This window comes from Cetorhinus maximus, chromosome 11 (genome assembly GCF_964194155.1).
Source record: "Cetorhinus maximus chromosome 11, sCetMax3.hap1.1, whole genome shotgun sequence".
Classification (NCBI taxonomy): domain Eukaryota; kingdom Metazoa; phylum Chordata; class Chondrichthyes; order Lamniformes; family Cetorhinidae; genus Cetorhinus; species Cetorhinus maximus.
The window spans coordinates 85634490-85653276 of NC_135889.1; the positions used below are offsets into that span (position 1 = coordinate 85634490).

General features: G+C 42.4%; 1 protein-coding gene across 1 annotated transcript; it reads left to right on the forward strand.

Annotated features, from left to right (window-relative positions):
* The first annotated feature begins 6937 nt into the window (after positions 1–6937).
* c1ql2 (complement component 1, q subcomponent-like 2) lies at positions 6938–9134 on the forward strand. The gene is made up of 2 exons (XM_078552372.1): positions 6938–7826; positions 8291–9134. Exons 1-2 carry the CDS (start codon positions 7245–7247, stop codon positions 8468–8470), a joined length of 762 nt encoding a protein of 253 aa, XP_078408498.1. The 5' UTR covers positions 6938–7244; the 3' UTR covers positions 8471–9134.
* Positions 9135–18787: the final 9653 nt, after the last annotated feature.

Here is an 18787-nt window from a genome sequence, read left to right on the forward strand (position 1 = left end):
CTGTGGAGCCTTTTCATGCAAGTGGACTGATGCAACACTTGACCTTTAGCCCCTCTTTTCCCATTGCAGGGTCCCAAACATTCCTTCCATGTAAAACAGCGATTTTCTTGTATCTCTTCCAACTTGGTTGTTGCTCAATTGATAGTACTCTTGTCTTTGTGTAAGAAGGTGGTGGGTCCAAGTCCCATTTCAGAGCAAAAATCAAGGCTGACATTCCAGTGTAATGCTGAAGGAGTGACACATTGTTGGAGGCAGATTATCCAGTCATTATCACATGCTCTTTGTGAGATCTTGTTATCTGCAAATTGGCTATTGGCTACCATATTTCCAACATTACAATGGCGACCACACTTTAAAAGTACTTCATTAGCTAGAAGTCACATGGAAATGTCCGGTGGTGATAAAAGTTGCTGTAGAAATGCAAGTCTTTCCCTTTTATTGACCAGGATATTGAGGTCAGCGGGGCCCGCTCGCCGATGCGTAAAATGACGCGGGATGATTTTGGGTGGAACCCCGCGTTATTTCAATTTTCAGGTCGGCGGGGTCGCAGCCAAATCAGCTGTGTACCTGGCGATCTGTCAACAGCCAACTGAGGCCATTTAAAAAGTAATTCAAGTAATTAATAGACCTGCCCGTCCAACCTTAAGGTTGGTGGGCAGGACGGGAGCCCTGGTGGGCATTAGAAAAAGCATGAAACCTCACCCACAGGGGGATGAGGTTTCATGAGGGTTTTAAAAAATTTAATAAAATTTGAATAAAAGTGATGGACATGTCCCAACTCATGTGACATTGTCACATGAGGGGACATATCAGGGAAATTTTATTTTTGTCCATTGACCATTTTTAAATTTGGTGCCGATCTCCCTGAGACAGCACTTAGCTTCAGGGAGATGAGTGTGTTCTTTCGTGCGCGTGCGCGTGCGCGTGCGCGAAAGTGCGCACTCTCGGCTTAGGGAAACCCTCCCCCTCCCCGCACATAGCGTTTCCTGATGGACATCACACTGGGTGGGCCTTAATTGGCCCGCCCACGTAAAATGGCGGCACGTCCCTGATCGGAGGTGCGCCTGCACACGCCCGCTCCTGCACTTCCCCCCCGACGGGGAGAATTCTTCCCTTTAGTATACTGTATTCACTGCTTGCAATATGTGATTTTCCCTCCACTGGGGAGACCAAACACAGATTTGGGCAGCAATTTGCTTAATACCTCTTCGGTTTGCATATGTGACCCTGGGTGTTAATTCTTTATCCCATTCCCATTTTGATTTCCCTGTTCTTGCTTGCTAAACTGTTTCATGAAGCTGAGTGCAAGCTCAAGGATCAGCATCTGACCTTTTGATTAGATACTTTTTAGTCCTTTAGCCTCTAGAATTTAAAAACTTTAGATCATAACCACTGCTACAATTTTCTCAGGCAGCAGCTGTTGGTAATAGTTATATGAACATATATGCTGTAAACATTTGCATCTCCTCTGAAACCATCCTTTGTCTCTTTACTTGTCCTATTCCTACCAACTTTCTCCTTGAACCATCATCCCTTTTGTCAATTAATCATAAAACTTTCCTTTTTTTCTTAATTTACAGTAATTATTATTGGCAAAGAAAAAGTACTGGAGAAATTAATGGGACTTAAAGTTAATAAACCGCTGTGGACTTGTTGGTCTCTGCCCTAAGGTCTTAAAAGAGATGGTTGCAGAAATAGTGGATACAGTGGCTTTGATCTGCCAGGATCCCCAAATTCTAGAATGATCTCCATAGAATGGAAGGTAGCAAATGTAATCTCACTGTTGAAGAAAGGAGAGTGAGTGAAAGCTGGAAATTATAGGGCAGTCAGCCTGGCATTAGTCGTAGAGAAAATGCTAGAATCTATTATTGAGAATGTAGTAACTGGGCATTTGGAAAATCACGCCATGATTAGAAGGAGTCCACATGGTTTTAGGAAAGGGGCTTTGCATTTGACAAATCTGTTAGAGCTTTGTGAGGGTGTTTTCAATTCCTCCCATGGCGTTGTCCTTCACTCTCTATGTAATCTCCTCCAACCCAAAATTCTCTGAGGTATCAGTGCTTCTCTAATTCTGGCCTCTAGTGTATTCCAAATTATAATTGCTCCACCCTTGGTGGCTGTGTCTTCAGTTGTCTAGACCCCAAGCTTTGGAATTCTTTCCCTACACCTTTCCACCTCTCTACTTCACTTTCCTCCTTTAAGACTTCCCTTAAAACTACCTCTTTGACAAAGTTTTCGGTCATCTGACCTAATATCTCCTTACGTGCCTCAGTGTCATACTTATTTTTATAATACCTCTATGAAACACCTTGGGACGTTTCATAACATTAAAGGTAAATAAGGTAAATGTGAAAGTAAATATGAAGGTAGTACCTCCTTTAGCCAGTATCACTACCATCAACACCCCTTCGACCTTCTGTTTATGACATATTTTGCAATCTCTCCTTTGCCTCCACCTATCACTGGCCTTCTATCCAGCTTCACCTGTCCCAACCCCCTTAAACAGTATATATTTCACCACATTTTTATTTCTCTTTAGTTCTGAAGAAGAGTCATATGGACTCGAAATGTTAACCCTGTCTTTCTCTCCACAGATGTTGTCAGACCTGCTGAGTTTTTCCAGCAATTTTTGTTCTTATTTCAGTGAATGTTTATAGTGCCGGAAGGCTTTAATAAGGTGCCACACAAAATGTTGCTACACAAGATTAGGGTTCACAAGGTTGGGGTAATATATTTGCATGAATTGAGGATTGTTTAATGGACAGAAAACAGAGAGTAGGAATAAACACGTCATTTTCAGGATGACAGAGTGTAACTAGTGGAATGCCACAGAGATTAATACTTGCTATTTTCAATTTATATCAATGATTTAGATGAAGGAACCAAATGTAATGTATCCAAGTTTGCTGATGATACAAAGCTAGGTGTGAAAATAAACTGTGAAGAGATTGAAAGTGCAAAAAAGTATAGACAGACCCATTGATTAGATAGCCCTAGATAAGAAGTTTAGATAAGGTGACAGAAGGAATAAAATGTGGGGAAGTATAAAATTATCTGCTTTGGGAGGAGGAATGGGAAAATAGAATATTTTTAAAAGGTGAGAAACCAGTAAATGTTGGTATACAAGGGGATTTGTATGTCCTTGTACATTGAATGACAGCAAGTTAACATGAAGGTTCAGCAAGCGATCAGGAAGGCCAATGCTTTGTTAGCTTTATCACAAGAGAGTTGGAGTATATGTGTAAGGGAATCTTGTGCAATTGTATAGTTCTTTGGTGAGATCACACCTGGAGTACTGTGTACAGTTTTGGTCTCCAAGGAAGGATATATTTGTCTTAGAGGGGGTGAGCCAAAAGTTTATTAAATTGATTCTGAGATGAGAAGACTGTCCTAGGAGGAGAGATCGAGTAGAATAAGCCTATATTCTCTGGAGTTTAAAAAATGAGGTGATATAATTGAAACATATGTTACAGATACAAAATAGGATTGTTATGTTTTGGGACTGTCTCTTAAATTTAGGCTAAAATGGAGGAATGAATGGGGTCATGTGACCTGTTCCGAATTCCATCCAGCAACGAACTTGGTTGGTTTGGTTGTTAAAGGTTGAAAGGTTGGTTTATTGGGAAGAAGGTGCAAGATGTTCACACCTGTAGGCAATGCAAGAGCATCGATGATGACTGCGGGTAGGCTGTTATTCCTGGATTTTCACTCCCGATTCAGGGAAATCTCCCGACTCTGCCAACCTGAATAAGGAGAAACTGCCCCAAAATGCTGGATTTTTGCTCTGGCTGGGAGGATGCACGGTGGAGTGGGGCCCTCAGACCCCTGAAACAGTATCGACATGGAGGCGAGCCCAGTGTGGGTTATGCAATTCAGTTCAGGTTTAAATGCCAGCTCCGCATCAACTGTCAAAATCCTAACACTGATGATGATGTTCTGCAGGTGAGACTGACACCATAGGAATATTAGAAAAATATGTGGGGTATCTTAAATCCCAGCCACAGAGTACACTTACATGAAATCTATGACTGTACAATATTTGGGGCATTTAATCCTTAATGATTTGACGTTACTACAGAACTGATAAATTCCTCCGGTGCAGGACTAAATAATACAAAAGCAAAATAATGCGATGCTGGATATGTGAAATACAAGCAGAAACCGAGTTAACATTTCAGGTCGAGAACTCTGTTTCTCTCTCCACGGATTGTGCTTGACCTGCCGAGCATTATCAGCATTTTCTGTTTTTATTATGCAAGTGGAGCTGATCTGCTTTACACAAGCTACTTTCGCATTCTGATACGCTCCATCATGTTAGCATTCAGCTGGTTATCAATTCAATAATGGACATTGTACAAAATAATTGTAATGGCAATGCAGTCGAGAGTGGCCGAATTCAGTTTCAGTGTATTTAAAAGTGAAGTTGAACTGTGCTGTCTGCATATAGACCCGGTTTTCCAAATTCTCTTGAACATTATACCCACCGGTTTGTAAATCACTGGATTAATATATTATTCGGAATAGGCAGTTAAGAGAACACAGAACCCTGTTGCTAAACTTGCAACCCATTATAACAGGAGTGACTTAAACTCAGCAAGGAATGCCACCTTTAACCAACACCTTTGAGTATATATTTTTTCTTCAGCTACACTTTCTGGTCTGTCAGTCCTGCCTATTTAGCTCCTCTCCCAGACATGTTACCTAATTAGAATTGCATTAAAAACTGCTGAACGTTTTAATGATTTTACTAATGCCCATAGTGTTGTTTTTATGACGATGCCATCAATTACTAAGTCACATTGAAAGGTGTACTGTGTGTCTGGAAAGTAACCACCAGCCAAGGGTTTGAAAGTTAAAAGCAAAAAACTGCAGATGCTGGAAATCCAAAACAAAAACAAAAATACCTGGAAAAACTCAACAGGTCTGGCAGCATCTGTGGAGAAGAGCACAGTTAACGTTTCGAGACTGCATGACTCTTCAACAGAACTAAGGAAAAATAGAAAAGGGGTGAAATGTAAGCTGGTTTAAGGCGGGGGGGGGGGGGGGGAGTGGGGGGGTGGGGAAGGAGGGTGGGAGGGGGGCTGTTGGGACAAGAAGAGCTGGATAGAGGGCCAGTGATAGGTGGAGATAACCAAAAGATGTCACAGACAAAAGGACAAAGAGGTATTAAAGGTGGTGATATTACCTAAAGGAATGTGCTAATTAAGGGTAGAAAGCAGGACGAGCAAGGTACAGATAGCCCTAGTGTTACAAGCCTACCGACTCCCACAGCTACCTTGACTACAGACCCACACACCCCGCTTCCTGTAAGGACTCCATCCCATTCTCTCAGTTTCTTCGCCTCCATCGCATCTGTTCTGATGATGCCACTTTCAAAAACAGTTCCTCTGACATGTCCTCCTTCTTCCTTAACCGAAGTTTTCCACCCACGGTAGTTGACAGGGCCCTCAACTGTGTCCGGCCCATCTCCCGCGCATCCGCCCTCACACCTTCCTCTCCCTCCCAGAAACATGATAGGGTCCCCCTTGTCCTCACTTATCACCCCACCAGCCTCCGCATTCAAAGGATCATCCTCCGCCATTTCCGCCAACTCCAGCATGATGCCACCACCAAACACATCTTCCCTTCACCCCCCCGGTGGCATTCCGTAGGGATCGTTCCCTCTGTGGCACCCTGGTCCACTCCTCCATCACCCCCTACACTTCAACCCCCTCCCACGGCACCTTCCCATGCAACCACAGGAGATGCAACACCTGCCCCTTCACTTCCCCTCTTCTCACCGTCCAAGGGCCCAAACACTCATTTCAAGTGAAGCAGCATTTCACTTGCACTTCCATCAACTTAGTCCACTGCATTCATTGCTCCCAATGCAGTTTCCTCTACATTGGAGAGACCAAACGCAGACTGGGTGACCGCTTTGCAGAACACCTTTGGTCTGTCCGCAAGCATTACCCAGACCTCCTTGTCGCTTGCCATTTCAACACTCCACCCTGCTCTCTTGCCCACATGTCCGTCCTTGGCTTGCTGCATTGTTCCAGTGAAGCTCAACGCAAACTGGAGGAACAGCACCTCATCTTCCGACCAGGCACTTTACAGCCTTCCGGACTGAATATTGAGTTCAACAATTTTAGATCATGGACTCTCTCCTCCATCCCCACCCCCTTTCCGATGTCTCCCCTCCTTTTTGTTTTTTCCAATAATTTATATAGATTTTTCTTTTCCCACCTATTTCCATTATTTTTAAATGTATTTCCATCCATTGTTTTATCTCTACCTTTTAGCCTATTTCGATTCCTTCAGCCCACCCCACCCCCACTAGGGCCATCTGTACCTTGCTTGTCCTGCTTTCTACCCTTAATTAGCACATTCCTTTAGGTAATATCACCACCTTCAATACCTCTTTGTCCTTTTGTCTGTGACATCTTTTGGTTATCTCCACCTATCACTGGCCCTCTATCCAGCTCTTCTTGTCCCAACACCCCCCCTCCCACCCTCCTTCCCCCCCCCCCCCCCCCCCGCCTTAAACCAGCTTACATTTCACCCCTTTTCTATTTTTCCTTAGTTCTGTTGAAGAGTCATATGGACTCGAAACGTTAACTGTGCTCTTCTCCACAGATGCTGCCAGACCTGCTGAGTTTTTGCAGGTATTTTTGTTTTTGTTAAGGGTTTGAAAGTGCCGGTTATGGTATTCTCTGACCTGGCTGGCTGGAAACTTCGCAAGGACACACCTGAAACTTTCTGATCGACAACATCTCTTTCGGCTGGGGCTCTTCATTTGATTCATAAATCTTTTGCTTTGTTTTAGAGAGAGATAGAGAGAGAGAGAAAACAGTAGTGTGAAAATTGATCTGTGATTAATCCACATCGCATTTGGCTTTGCCCTGGACTCGTTACGTCAGTGGATTTTGTTGCAGTCCATGATCAGCGATTGCTGCAGGTGTCTGTTCAAAGCGTTTGCTCCTGTCGAGCCATGGTGAACACATAGTGCTGAAGCTAAGTAAGGCTGGCACTACAGTCAGCGCCTGATGAGATCCGAGCTGAAGGAAAGTCTTTTTTTCTAGTATTTATTTTAGGCATTGTATCGACTGCTATTTCGTATTATCCTGTCTATATAGTTATATATATATAGAGAGATAATATTTACAAAATATTCCACCATTACTTCTAAAAGTCAAGCATTACTGGATTCTGCTTCTCGGATATTCCGAAGAAAGCGTCTAATCGCGGCACTGCTGTGCATCGTCATGGTGCTCTTCCTCCTTGTAGTTATCCCAGTTCTGGTCCACAGTGCGAGAGTAGCTGCTCACTATGAGATGCTGGGAACATGCAGGATGATCTGCGACCCTTACAACCCCAAAGCCAACAGCCCGGCTGCGGAGGTTATGCGGGATTTTAGTGCCATCGCTCCACCACCCTTCATCCAAGGACCGAAAGGAGAACCTGGGCGGATAGGAAAGCCCGGACCAAGGGGTCCTCCAGGAGAAGTCGGTCCCCCGGGTCCAAGGGGGCCACCGGGCGAAAGGGGTGACCTAGTGAAGGCTGCTTTTCCAGGGCTGACAGCTTCAGGAGGGCCGGTCACAGGGGCACTGAGTAGCACCGCGTTCAGTAGCCCTAAGATCGCATTTTATGTCGGGTTAAAAAGCCCCCATGAAGGATATGAAGTGCTTAAGTTTGATGATGTGGTCACAAATTTAGGAAACTACTATGACTCCACCACTGGAAAGTTTACGTGTGCTGTGCCCGGGATCTACTTCTTCACGTATCACGTCCTCATGAGAGGAGGGGATGGGACCAGCATGTGGGCTGACCTGTGCAAAAACGGCCAGGTGAGTGAGTTCTCCAAACCGGCGGGCAGCGACTATCTGTACTTGTACTGAGCGATGTGCCGAGCAGCTAGAAACAACTGAGTAAGAGCGCTTACTATGAAGAGCTACATTTAAACAGTTCAGAATGAAATTAATTTGGAGTCAACTCATTTCACTGCACCTGAGAAGGTGTTTATGAAGAAAGTTCATGAACTCATCGTATATTCCATATTTACCTTTCATGTTGGTTTGCAGAATGCCATGACTATATTTTTAACCAGTTAAACTTGCTGTTCCTTTCAGTCCCAACTAACCCATGTCAGAAGGCGAATGTCTTTCATTTTAAAAAGAAAGTTTCACCAGCTTGCAGCACCCTGCACCAACTTTCAGATGAATGTTAGAGGTGGCGGATCTGACTGAATAAATCAGCCAAACTTCGGCCACTTGAAGTAATAATTTCTCAACCTTTTGTTGTTGTTGTTTAGGTTCGTGCCAGTGCGATAGCCCAGGACGCCGACCAGAATTACGATTACGCCAGCAACAGTGTGGTCCTTCATCTGGACTCTGGAGATGAAATTTATATTAAACTAGACGGCGGAAAAGCACACGGCGGCAACAATAACAAATACAGCACTTTCTCCGGTTTCATTCTATATCCCGATTAAGTGACGTGGATTAGATATTCGGAATATAAATGAGATATTATGTAACGGTGTTTACATGTCAATGTCAGTTTGTCTATGGTTATTTACATTCTCCTTCAGACTGTTTTTGTTCTGAATGCGAACGTGTGCTTGTTCGTGTAGGGCATATCCGTCAATGAAGCGTGCTTGGCACATGGCGCAAGGCTTAGTAAAAGTGCAATACATCCGACAACTTCTGCATGGGCAGCTCTTGGGAAGAATAGGATGTGCTGCAAACTTGGATTTACTCATCCAAAAGCAAAATACTGCGAATGCTGGAAACCTGAAATAAAAACAGAAAACGCTGGAAAAACTCAGGAGCCCGAGGAAAGGTCAACCAGCCCAAACGTTAACTCTTGTTTCTCTCTCATCAGATGCTGCCCGACCTGCTGAGTATTTCCAACGTAATTCTGTTTTTATTTAGGGTTTGTCCATCTCTGGTGGACATACTGCAGGTCCTGAGTTTTGTGTGATGACACACACTATTGGGAACATACTGCTGCTGTTGCACATGAAATACCTATCATATCATTACAATCCAAGCTTTTGATGTATTGGTGCAACATTAAATGCTATTTTCTACAGTACTTTGCTCTGGTCCTTTACATGTACTGAAAGTAGCTGAATAAATTGCAGATTGCTGCTATTTAAGTCGCAACATTTAGTTTTCAGTGTTCAGCCAGGATTTTCTGGCATATAAGTAATGCAGAGAACTGGTCTCATGGACTACTTTGATAATTGTATCTCTCGTCTTCCTTAGGCCGGCAATATGTTTTTACAGATGTTTATCACACACCTTGACAGCGGCTTCACTTCTGATGTATAAGTGTAATTTCTGAAGGTGGTCTTATTGTGGAATTCTAACCATGTGCTTTATTAATCAAGTGGCATTTTAAATTATGACTAAAAGGCTAACATGGCCATGTCACCAATGTTTAAGGCCAAGTTGGATAGATTCTTCATTGACAAAGGAGTCAAAGTGTATAGGGGGTGGGCAGGAATGAAGAGCTGAAGCCACAATCAGAGCAACCATGATCTTATCAAATCACTTCCTCCTGCTCCTAATTCGTATGTTCATGTGTCTAGAATGATTAAAAGCATGCAACTCGTTATTATCAATAACAAGGCCATTCAACCATAGCCATTGAGAGTTTTCAGAAAAATATCCCCATACATTGAATATGGTGATATTTTACAGCTGTTTATTTTCACAGAAATTGAGTATTACTAGTGCTCTTGTTTTATTTTACAATTCTCTTCCACTTATTTTAAATATAAAGAAAGCAAATCTATGCAGCAACTTCTATTATTAGTTGTAGGATTGTACATTTGATACCTATACAAGCAGAAAGAAAGCTTTAGTTTCACTGGGATTCACGTTAAAGCTTCATCAGGCCAGTAGTCTGCCCATGACAGAAGTGATCTGAAAATAGCATCCATTTTGTGAGGATTTTAATAAAGTTGTACATGTTTTATAAAGTGATAAATCTTCCCAATATATCAGCTTTAAACAGAGAATAGGAATTTATCTTAAAGCTGGTTCAGCTAAAATGAACTGTACCAGCATCAGTTTCATTCAGTTCTCAATTTTGATTTAAAAAATCCCATTTACCTAGGGAGGTAGAGAGAGAGGGAGAGTGAAAACTAAAGCACTAACTCTTCTTCAACGTTCAAAAATGAATATTGACATACAGGGTCTTTTCTGGGGCAGTTTAGAAATCTAAGGAGATATCGTTGTGCTTTATTCTGGTGCAAAGGAAAACTGTTTGTACTTTTAACAAAGGCCTGAGCATTCCCTGTGGTGAAAGGCCAATGAAGATTCATTGCAAGGGAATTGGTGTTCACATTAAAAATACAAATTTCAGCCTGAGCTTCTTAAATCTGTATTCCCTGCTACAGGCGGCTTCCTCCAATTCTCATTCACCGCTGCATATATGTCTGCTGGGGTGTCAAGAGCTAAAAGGATGATGGATTGATGAGGCTTGTGAAAGAGAAGAGTTGCGTGACAGTTAGCCCTGACAGTGATGTATGTATCCTCACATTATCAATGTCATGCCGGGGATTTAGGAAAGCTTGCCGAGCGCCCCACTTTTTACTTGCTGTCATGTTGCTAATTATCACGTCGGATAACATTCACAAAGACATATTGCTGGTGACAATGACACCAGACACAATCGGCAAAAAAAACGAGATGAATCAATTTAAAATATGGTTTACCGGGGGTTAATGTTTCACATTCTTTCTCATAGTTACATCATTAAAACATTAAATTGCAGCATCTGTAACATTAATTATATATAAAATGCATTTGAAGAGTTGTCAGGGTTTTTCAATCAATACATCCAATTGATTGACTGCAATCTCTCGAGACTTTTCAGTCTGTAGAAAGGAGAAGCCCACGGCGTTAACATTAACCTTAGAACATTAATTAAATTTAAAGAAATAACTCAGTTTACTTTATCAGCTTTCATTGGAGCAGCTACACTGATGAATAAGTAATTAATATTGATTTATGATTGGTAGATTTGATGAACACAGCTTCAAATCCATGTATTAGATTTCCATGATTTATAACTAGTAGTGGAATGAAAATAATATGGTGATTGCTTTGTAAAATTAGCTTTAAACAATGTAAGGCCAAAACTTTCTACATAAGTGAAAAAGTGACGAACTGCTTTTTTCTCTGGCCCACTAATAAAATTGCAGGAATGTACCGTTTGAAGATGTGTAGTTTCTGAGAAAGTGGTTTCATTAGCTACAAAGAGAAAAAAATATCATTGCTAAAGTAGTCGGTGAGTCAGTTTACATGTTAAAAGTTTATTCATCCTGCTGTGAGTGAATACATCTGCTGTGTGTGGGTTCCCCTGACAAAAAAACAGTTTTGTGAGAAATAGATTGGTACCAATCTCAGAAGCCAGTTTTTCAGGGATATTTTTGACTATCACTCTTTGAAAGTAAATGGAAAAGAAAATTAGGCTGAGTGCAAAATGGACTACTGATTCGTTATTGTCTGTTTTGTGCTCATACCCAATACAATTGTATCCCCTTAGGTAGGTTTACATTTGGCTAGCAGCTGGAGGTACAAAATCTGTACTCTGGAACAGGCACACTGACATAGATCTTGTGCAATGTAAATCACCTTTAAGTATGGCAATGCTTGTTGACATGTATCAGACACCTAGGTAAGTTTTACAAAAGCAATTCACTGTACACAAGGGAGCTTGTTGAATTATTTGGGAGTGAATGCTTGGAAGGCACCAGAACTTAAAAGCAAGTGCAGAATCTGGTCTGGACAGTATTATTCAGATGTTCTATGATGCGTATGATATGGTAAATATCCACACAAATGACTTGTGCAAGTGTATAATATATGTTTTTTACCATAAAATGTAAATGCTTCTGAGTTGTCAAGTGCAAAGAGGGCAGAAGCTGGTGTACTGGTTCTTCACTTCTTTGCCTAACTCTCCAGAACCAGAATTGGAACCAAGGCCAGAATTTTTCCATCGGCGGGTTGGGCGCGGGGCCCGTTTGCTGACGCGAAAATGACACGGGATGATGTTGGGGGGAACCCCTGACATCATCCCGCCCCACTTACATCTTCAGGAAGGCGGGGGCACAGCGAAATCAGCTGTCCGCCTGTTGACCTGTCAATGGCCAACTGAGGCCATAGACAGGATAATTAAGCCAATTAAAGGCCCTGCCCGTCCAACTTTAAGGCTGGCGGGCAGGCCAGGAGCCCCAGCGGGCTTCTGAAAAAACATGAAACCTCATCCACTGGCGGGATGAGGTTTCATGTCTGTTTTAAAAAACTTCAATAAACTTTATGTGATATTTATTAACATGTCCCATCGCGTGTGACACTGTCACATGAGGGGGGTGTTAATAATTTTTTTATTTTTCTATTTTTTAAGTTTATAAAACTTTCACCGATCTCCCTGAGACAGCACTTAGTCTCAGGGAGATGTGCGCTCTTTTGCGCGCATGCGTGAAAGAGCACACTTTGACAGTTGGGGAATCCCTCACCGCCCCCCCACAGGAAGTGCATAGCGCTTCCCGTCGGGTGGCCCGCCCACTCAAAATGGCAGCGGGGCCTGCTTCGGCGGCGGCGATCGGCTGCCCGCCCGCCGCCGAGCCAATGGGGCCCACCCGCCCATCAAGGTCAAATTTCTGCCCCAAGTGTTTGTTGGGTATTAAGCAGAATAAAATCAACCTCATTGTGACTCTTTTTATTTATCTTTTTCCCAAAAATGAAAAAATGGAGGAAAATTTAACTCCTAGACCTTTGGTTACTTCATAAATACATCGGTGATGATATACAATTACAGCATCATAAATTTAAAATCTGTTAATTAGTATTCTGATTAATAACTATATTCCTGTTTTTGCATTAAGCTGTCAATGAAGCATTCTGCTAGCAATGTTAGAATGTTACAGAACTATTTCCTCTATTGCAGTTATTTTTATAAAGGAATAAAAGAAAAATAACTAATTTTAAATATCATACAATGGATCAGAGTTTTAAAAAAACAAGCACATGTTCACTTAAACAATAGTTGTAATTAAAACAATAAATGTCCAATGTTAGATGTTGTAATAATGATTATTTCATGTTGCTAAGTGACCAGTATGTCTTCTAGAAGAATGAAGATACATTACCCCGAGGGTATCTTGCCAAATTGAAAGAGAATATAAATATGCGCTGAAAATGTCACTTTAACAAACAGCTAGAGTTCAAGACAGCTAAAATGTGCTCATTGACCTGGATGTTGGATTAAGTGTTATTTCTGAGAATGTCAAACCTTCAAATTACGGATGAAAAGAAATGAACATGACTTACTGAAATGCTACGACTGTCAGAATTTTATGTGAGCATCAGGTATTATGGCATTATAGCTTTAACACTTCTGTTTTATATACACTGGTTCAGAGGTGCACGACCTTTGATGACAACCCTCTGGATAAGGGCATTTCTTTCTGAATGTTGCACGTTTCTTGGCTCTACATGCTGACTAAGGACTTCCCGGTTTTCAATGCCCTGCATCCCCCTACCCCCAAAACTGCAAGCTAATTCCTGCAATATGCAGCAATCATAGCCCACCCAACCTAATAACAGCAAACCTAAGAAGGTGAACCAAGAATTATTTAGCAACAACTTATATTTCTATAGAACTTTTAACATAACATAATATCCCAAGATGCTCACAGGAGTGTTATAAAACAAAATTTGACACCGAGGCACAAAAGGAGATATTAGGGCAGATGGCCAAAAGTTTGGTCAAAAAGGTAGGTTTTAAGGAGCCATCTTAAAGGAGGTAGAGAGGTGGAGGGGTGGAGAAACCTTAAATTCTATAGCTTAGGGCCTTGTATCCTTTACCTGAAACCCTCAGGGCCAATTGCGTTTCAGATTTCAGATAATTTTGGTTTTTGGATACTGTATATAGGTCTAGACCTACCTACATTACAATGGCTGAAGCATAAGCTATCTAAAGTCTAAAGTAAATAAAATGGCTAGAAAAATAAGATATACCACTGAATAATAAATACAGGGTGCAGCTGGTGAGACTCATGTCAGCTTGGGTCGTGTCGGCTCGGGTCACAGACTTCCCGCACTAAAAGTTGATGAGGTTAAAAAAAAGTGCAGTTTTTAAATGTCTTCGGTTCTCTGATCTATGGCCAGAATTTTGATGTTGGCGTGCGGGGGTGGACTCGATTACGTCGGGCATGCATCTCAACGTCGCCATGCGTTATTTAGATCTTTCATTCGGCGGGCTAGAGGTGGCTACGCACCCACTGAACTGTCAAAGGCCTGTTAAGGCCATTAGGAAACTCATTTAGATAATTAACAGGGCTGCCTTAAGGTTGGCGGGCAGGCAAAGAGCCCAAGTGGCCTTTGCATTTTTCAGGAAACCTCATCCGCCGACGGGATGATGTTTCCTTAAGGTTTTATTATATAAATAAATATTTTTTGCACAATTCATTAACATGTCCCAGCTCATGTGACACTGTCACATGAGGGGACATGTCTAAATAATTTTTAACTTTATTATTTCTGAACTTTTATTATGTACTTGATCTCCCAGAGGCAGCTTCGTGCCTCAGGGAGATTTCTGCGCTCTTTCAAGCGGATGCGTGACTGTCCCTCCTCTTCCTGCCTGCACAGGTAGCGCTGAGCACTACCGACTGATCATCACGCTGGGCGGGCCTTAGTTGGCCCACCCACATAAAATGGCTGCGCACAGCTAATTGCGGGCGGTGATCGGCTCTGCACCCACCTGTGCCTGCCCACTCCCAACTGGCACGCTCGACAGGCAGAAAATTCTGCCCTATGGATAAAGGATTCTTGACCTGTAGTGGAGCAATTAAAATTGCAAATGCTCAAGAGACCAGAATTAGAGGAGCACAGATACCTCAGAGGGCTGTGGGACTGGAGGAGATTAAAAGACAGAGAGGGGCAAGGCCATGGAGGAATTTGAAAACAAGAATGAGAATTTTATAATTAATTAATACGCTGCTTAACTGTTAGCCAATGTAGGGCAGTGAGGGGAGGGATGATTGGTGAGCAGGACCTATTATGAGTTAGGCCATAGGCAGCAGATTTTTGGATGACCTCAAAATTATGGAGGATGGAATGTAGGAGGTGACCAAGAGTATATTGGAATTGTCAAATCTAGAGGTAACAAAAGCATGGATGACGGTGTCAGCCGCCGATGAACTGTGGCAGGACAGAGTAGGGGGATGTTAGGGAGATGGAGATAGGCAGTTTTAGTGTGTAGGCGGGATTCAACCTCCTTCCCCGAGACCCCGGGTTGATCTGGCTTTCGCGTGGGGCAGCCGCCCTCTTAACTATGGCTCAGACCAGGTCTCAGGTCGGGACAAATAACTCAGGACGTCCGTTGTTTGGGTTCTCGAACAAGACGGTTTATTCAAGCTTGTACAAGCATATGCAGGGAGAGCAGCCTCTTAGTCCATCAAGGGGCACTCTGCCATAATTACAAAGTCTCATAACTTATATACTTTTTCTTATCACAATACATTTGAGTACATTTGAATATATCCACTCAGTAACCAACACACAGGTGCCATGTTAAAACTATCCTATTGAATACATAAACATGCGATTCTGCTAACCAATTATTCTAAAGGGTGTATACATAATTATATTATCCAATCAAAATTAAAGCATCTACGCAAGGCCTTGGTTCTCACAACTCAAGACTGCTGGTGTTTCATCAAAGACCCCTCTGCCCATTGTATGGTTTCCCATATCTAAGCTAAAACCATCTGCCCATTCCCTATCTGAGAGAGGAGTATACCTGAACTAACTTTATGTTATGTTTTATCTCCAGTCCAGCTCTCAAGGCTTCAACGCACCATTGCACCACTTGAATGGTTCTGTCTGTGCCTAGATATTAGCTCATCTCTTGAAACTTTGTAAATCACACAAAACTCAAAGCTCCTTTGTGTGCAATGTCCACCTGCTTACCCTCAGCAGTCAATATGTTCAGCATCCATGTCTACCTGGAGATTTTATGGTTTTTCAGTAAATTCTTAGTGTTCTCTTTTAGCATTTTTAATTTTCCCCTAACAAGTGAATGTGTGGATATGTGGTCAAAAGTTAATCTTGGGTCAAATATGTTACTAGCATTGTGAGCAGCCTGGCTCAACTTCAGACAAAGCAACGGTTCAAGAACAAGGCTCTTCACCATCTTCTCAAGGGCTGTTAGGGTGACCAACAAAATATGGCCTTGCAGCGACACTCACATTCCATGAAGGATGTATTTTTTTAAATTTCCAGTGTCGGGACTGAGTTCCTTGTGGGGTGATTTGCTAATGTTACTGGGGAGGGTTTAAACTAACTTGGTAGGGGTTTGAGAACCAGAAGAGGAATACCAAGGTGCACAATATATTGGGAGAGATGGAAATAGTTCCTAGGAAATAGTAAGTTATTAGGTGGGTTCAGAGTAAGGAAGAAAGTAATAAAGTCTAAATCAGGGTTACTGTGCATGTATGTGAAGCTATCTAAAGTCTAAAGTAAATAAAATGGCTAGAAAAATAAGATATACCACTGAATAATAAATACAGGGTCCAGTTGGTGAGACTCATGTCAGCTTGGGTTGTGTCGGCTCGGGTCACAGACTTCCCGCACTAAAAGTTGATGAGGTTAAAAAAAAGTGCAGTTTTTAAATGCCTTCGGTTCTCTGATCTATGGCCAGAATTTTGATGTTGGCGTGCGGGGGCGGACTCGATTACGTCGGGCATGCATCTCAACGTCGCCGTGCGTTATTTAGATCTTTCGTTCGGCGGGCAGGCGCTGGAGGCGGCTACGCACCCGCTGAACTGTCAAAGGCCTGTTAAGGCCATTAGGAAACTCATTTAGATAATTAACAGGGCTGCCTTAAGGTTGGCGGGCATGCAAAGAGCCCAAGTGGCCTTTGCATTTTTCAGGAATCCTCATCCGCGGGCGGGATGATGTTTCCTTAAGGTTTTATTATATAAATAAATATTTTTTGCACAATTCATTAACATGTCCAAGCTCATGTGACACTGTCACATGAGGGGACATGTCTAAAAAATTTTTAGCTTTATTATTTTTGAACTTTTATTATGTACTTGATCTCCCAGGGGCAGCTTCGTGCCTCAGGGAGATTTCTGCGTTCTTTCGAGCGCAATCGTGACTGTCCCTCCTCTTCCTGCCTGCACAGGTAGCGCTGAGCACTACAGACTGATCATCACGCTGGGCGGGCCTTAGTTGGCCCACCCACATAAAATGGCTGCGCACAGCTAATTGCGGGCGGTGATCGCGAGGCCTTGGTTCTCACAACTCAAGACTGCTGGTGTTTTATCAAAGACCCCTTTTCCCATTGTATGGTTTCCCATATCTAAGCTAAAACCATCTGCCCCTTCCCTATCTGGGAGAGGAGTATACCTGAACTAACTTTATGTTATGTTTTATCTCCAGTCCAGCTCTCAAGGCTTCAACGCACCATTGCACCACTTGAATGGTTCTGTCTGTGCCTAGATATTAGCTCATCTCTTGAAACTTTGTAAATCACACAAAACTCAAAGCTCCTTTGTGTGCAATGTCCATCTGCTTACCCTCAGCAGTCAATATGTTCAGCATCCATGTCTACCTGGAGATTTTATGGTTTTTCAGTAAATTCTTAGTGTTCTCTTTTAGCATTTTTAATTTTCCCCTAACAAGTGAATGTGTGGATATGTGGTCAAAAGTTAATCTTGGGTCAAATATGATACTAGCATTGCGAGCAGCTTGGTTCAACTTCAGACAAAGCAACGATTCAAGAACAAGGCTCTTCACCATCTTCTCAAGGGCTATTAGGGTGACCAACAAAATATGGCCTTGCCAGCGACACTCACATTCCATGAAGGATGTATTTTTTTAAATTTCCAGTGTCGGGACTGAGTTCCTTGTGGGGTGATTTGCTAATGTTACTGGGGAGGGTTTAAACTAACTTGGTAGGGGTTTGAGAACCAGAAGAGGAATACCAAGGTGCACAATATATTGGGAGAGATAGAAATAGTTCCTAGGAAATAGTAAGTTATTAGGTGGGTTCAGAGTAAGGAAGAAAGTAACTAAGTCTAAATCAGGGTTACTGTGCATGTATGTGAATGCACAGAGTGTGGTAAATAAGATTGGTGAGTTACAGGCACAGATTGCCATGTGGAAATACAATGTTGTGGCTGTAACAGAGACCTAGCTCAATGAAGGGCAGAATTAGGTATTAAATATTCCTGGATACAGGGTGTTCAGGAAAGATAGAAAAGGAAGGAAAAGGGGAAGGGTGGCAGTATTGATTGCAGTGCTGGAGCGAGAGGATGTTCCAGAGGGGCCAAGGACAGGATCTATTTGGCTAGAGCTAAAGAACAAAAATGGTGTAATTACATTGCTCAGTGTAGCCTATAGACCACCAACCAGTGGGAAAGATCTAGAGAAACAAATTTGTAAGGAAATTACAGACAGGTGCAGGAATTATAGAGTAGTTACTAAGAGGGACTTCAATTATCTGAAGATAGACTGGGATAGTGGTAGTGTAAAGGGCAGAGAGGGGCAAGGGTTCCTAGTGTGTTCAGCAAAGTTTTCTACAGCAGTATGTTTCCAGTCCAGCATGAAAGGAGGCACTGCTAGACCTGGCTCTTGGCAATGAGGCAGGCCAAATGGATTAAGTGTCAGTGGGTGGACATTTAGGGGACAATGATAACAGTTTAGCGATGGAAAAGGACAAGGAGCAATCCAGAGTAAGAATAGGTAACTGAGGGAAAGCCAATTTCAATAAGATGAGA

What these genes read in the sequence shown, in the direction of transcription:
- c1ql2 (XM_078552372.1), top strand. Translation starts at nt 7,245, where the DNA reads ATGGTGCTCTTCCTCCTTGTAGTTATCCCAGTTCTGGTCCACAGTGCG. An exon ending in ACCTGTGCAAAAACGGCCAG is followed by an intron (nt 7,827 to 8,290) that starts GTGAGTGAGTTC and finishes GTTGTTGTTTAG; the next exon opens with GTTCGTGCCAGTGCGATAGC.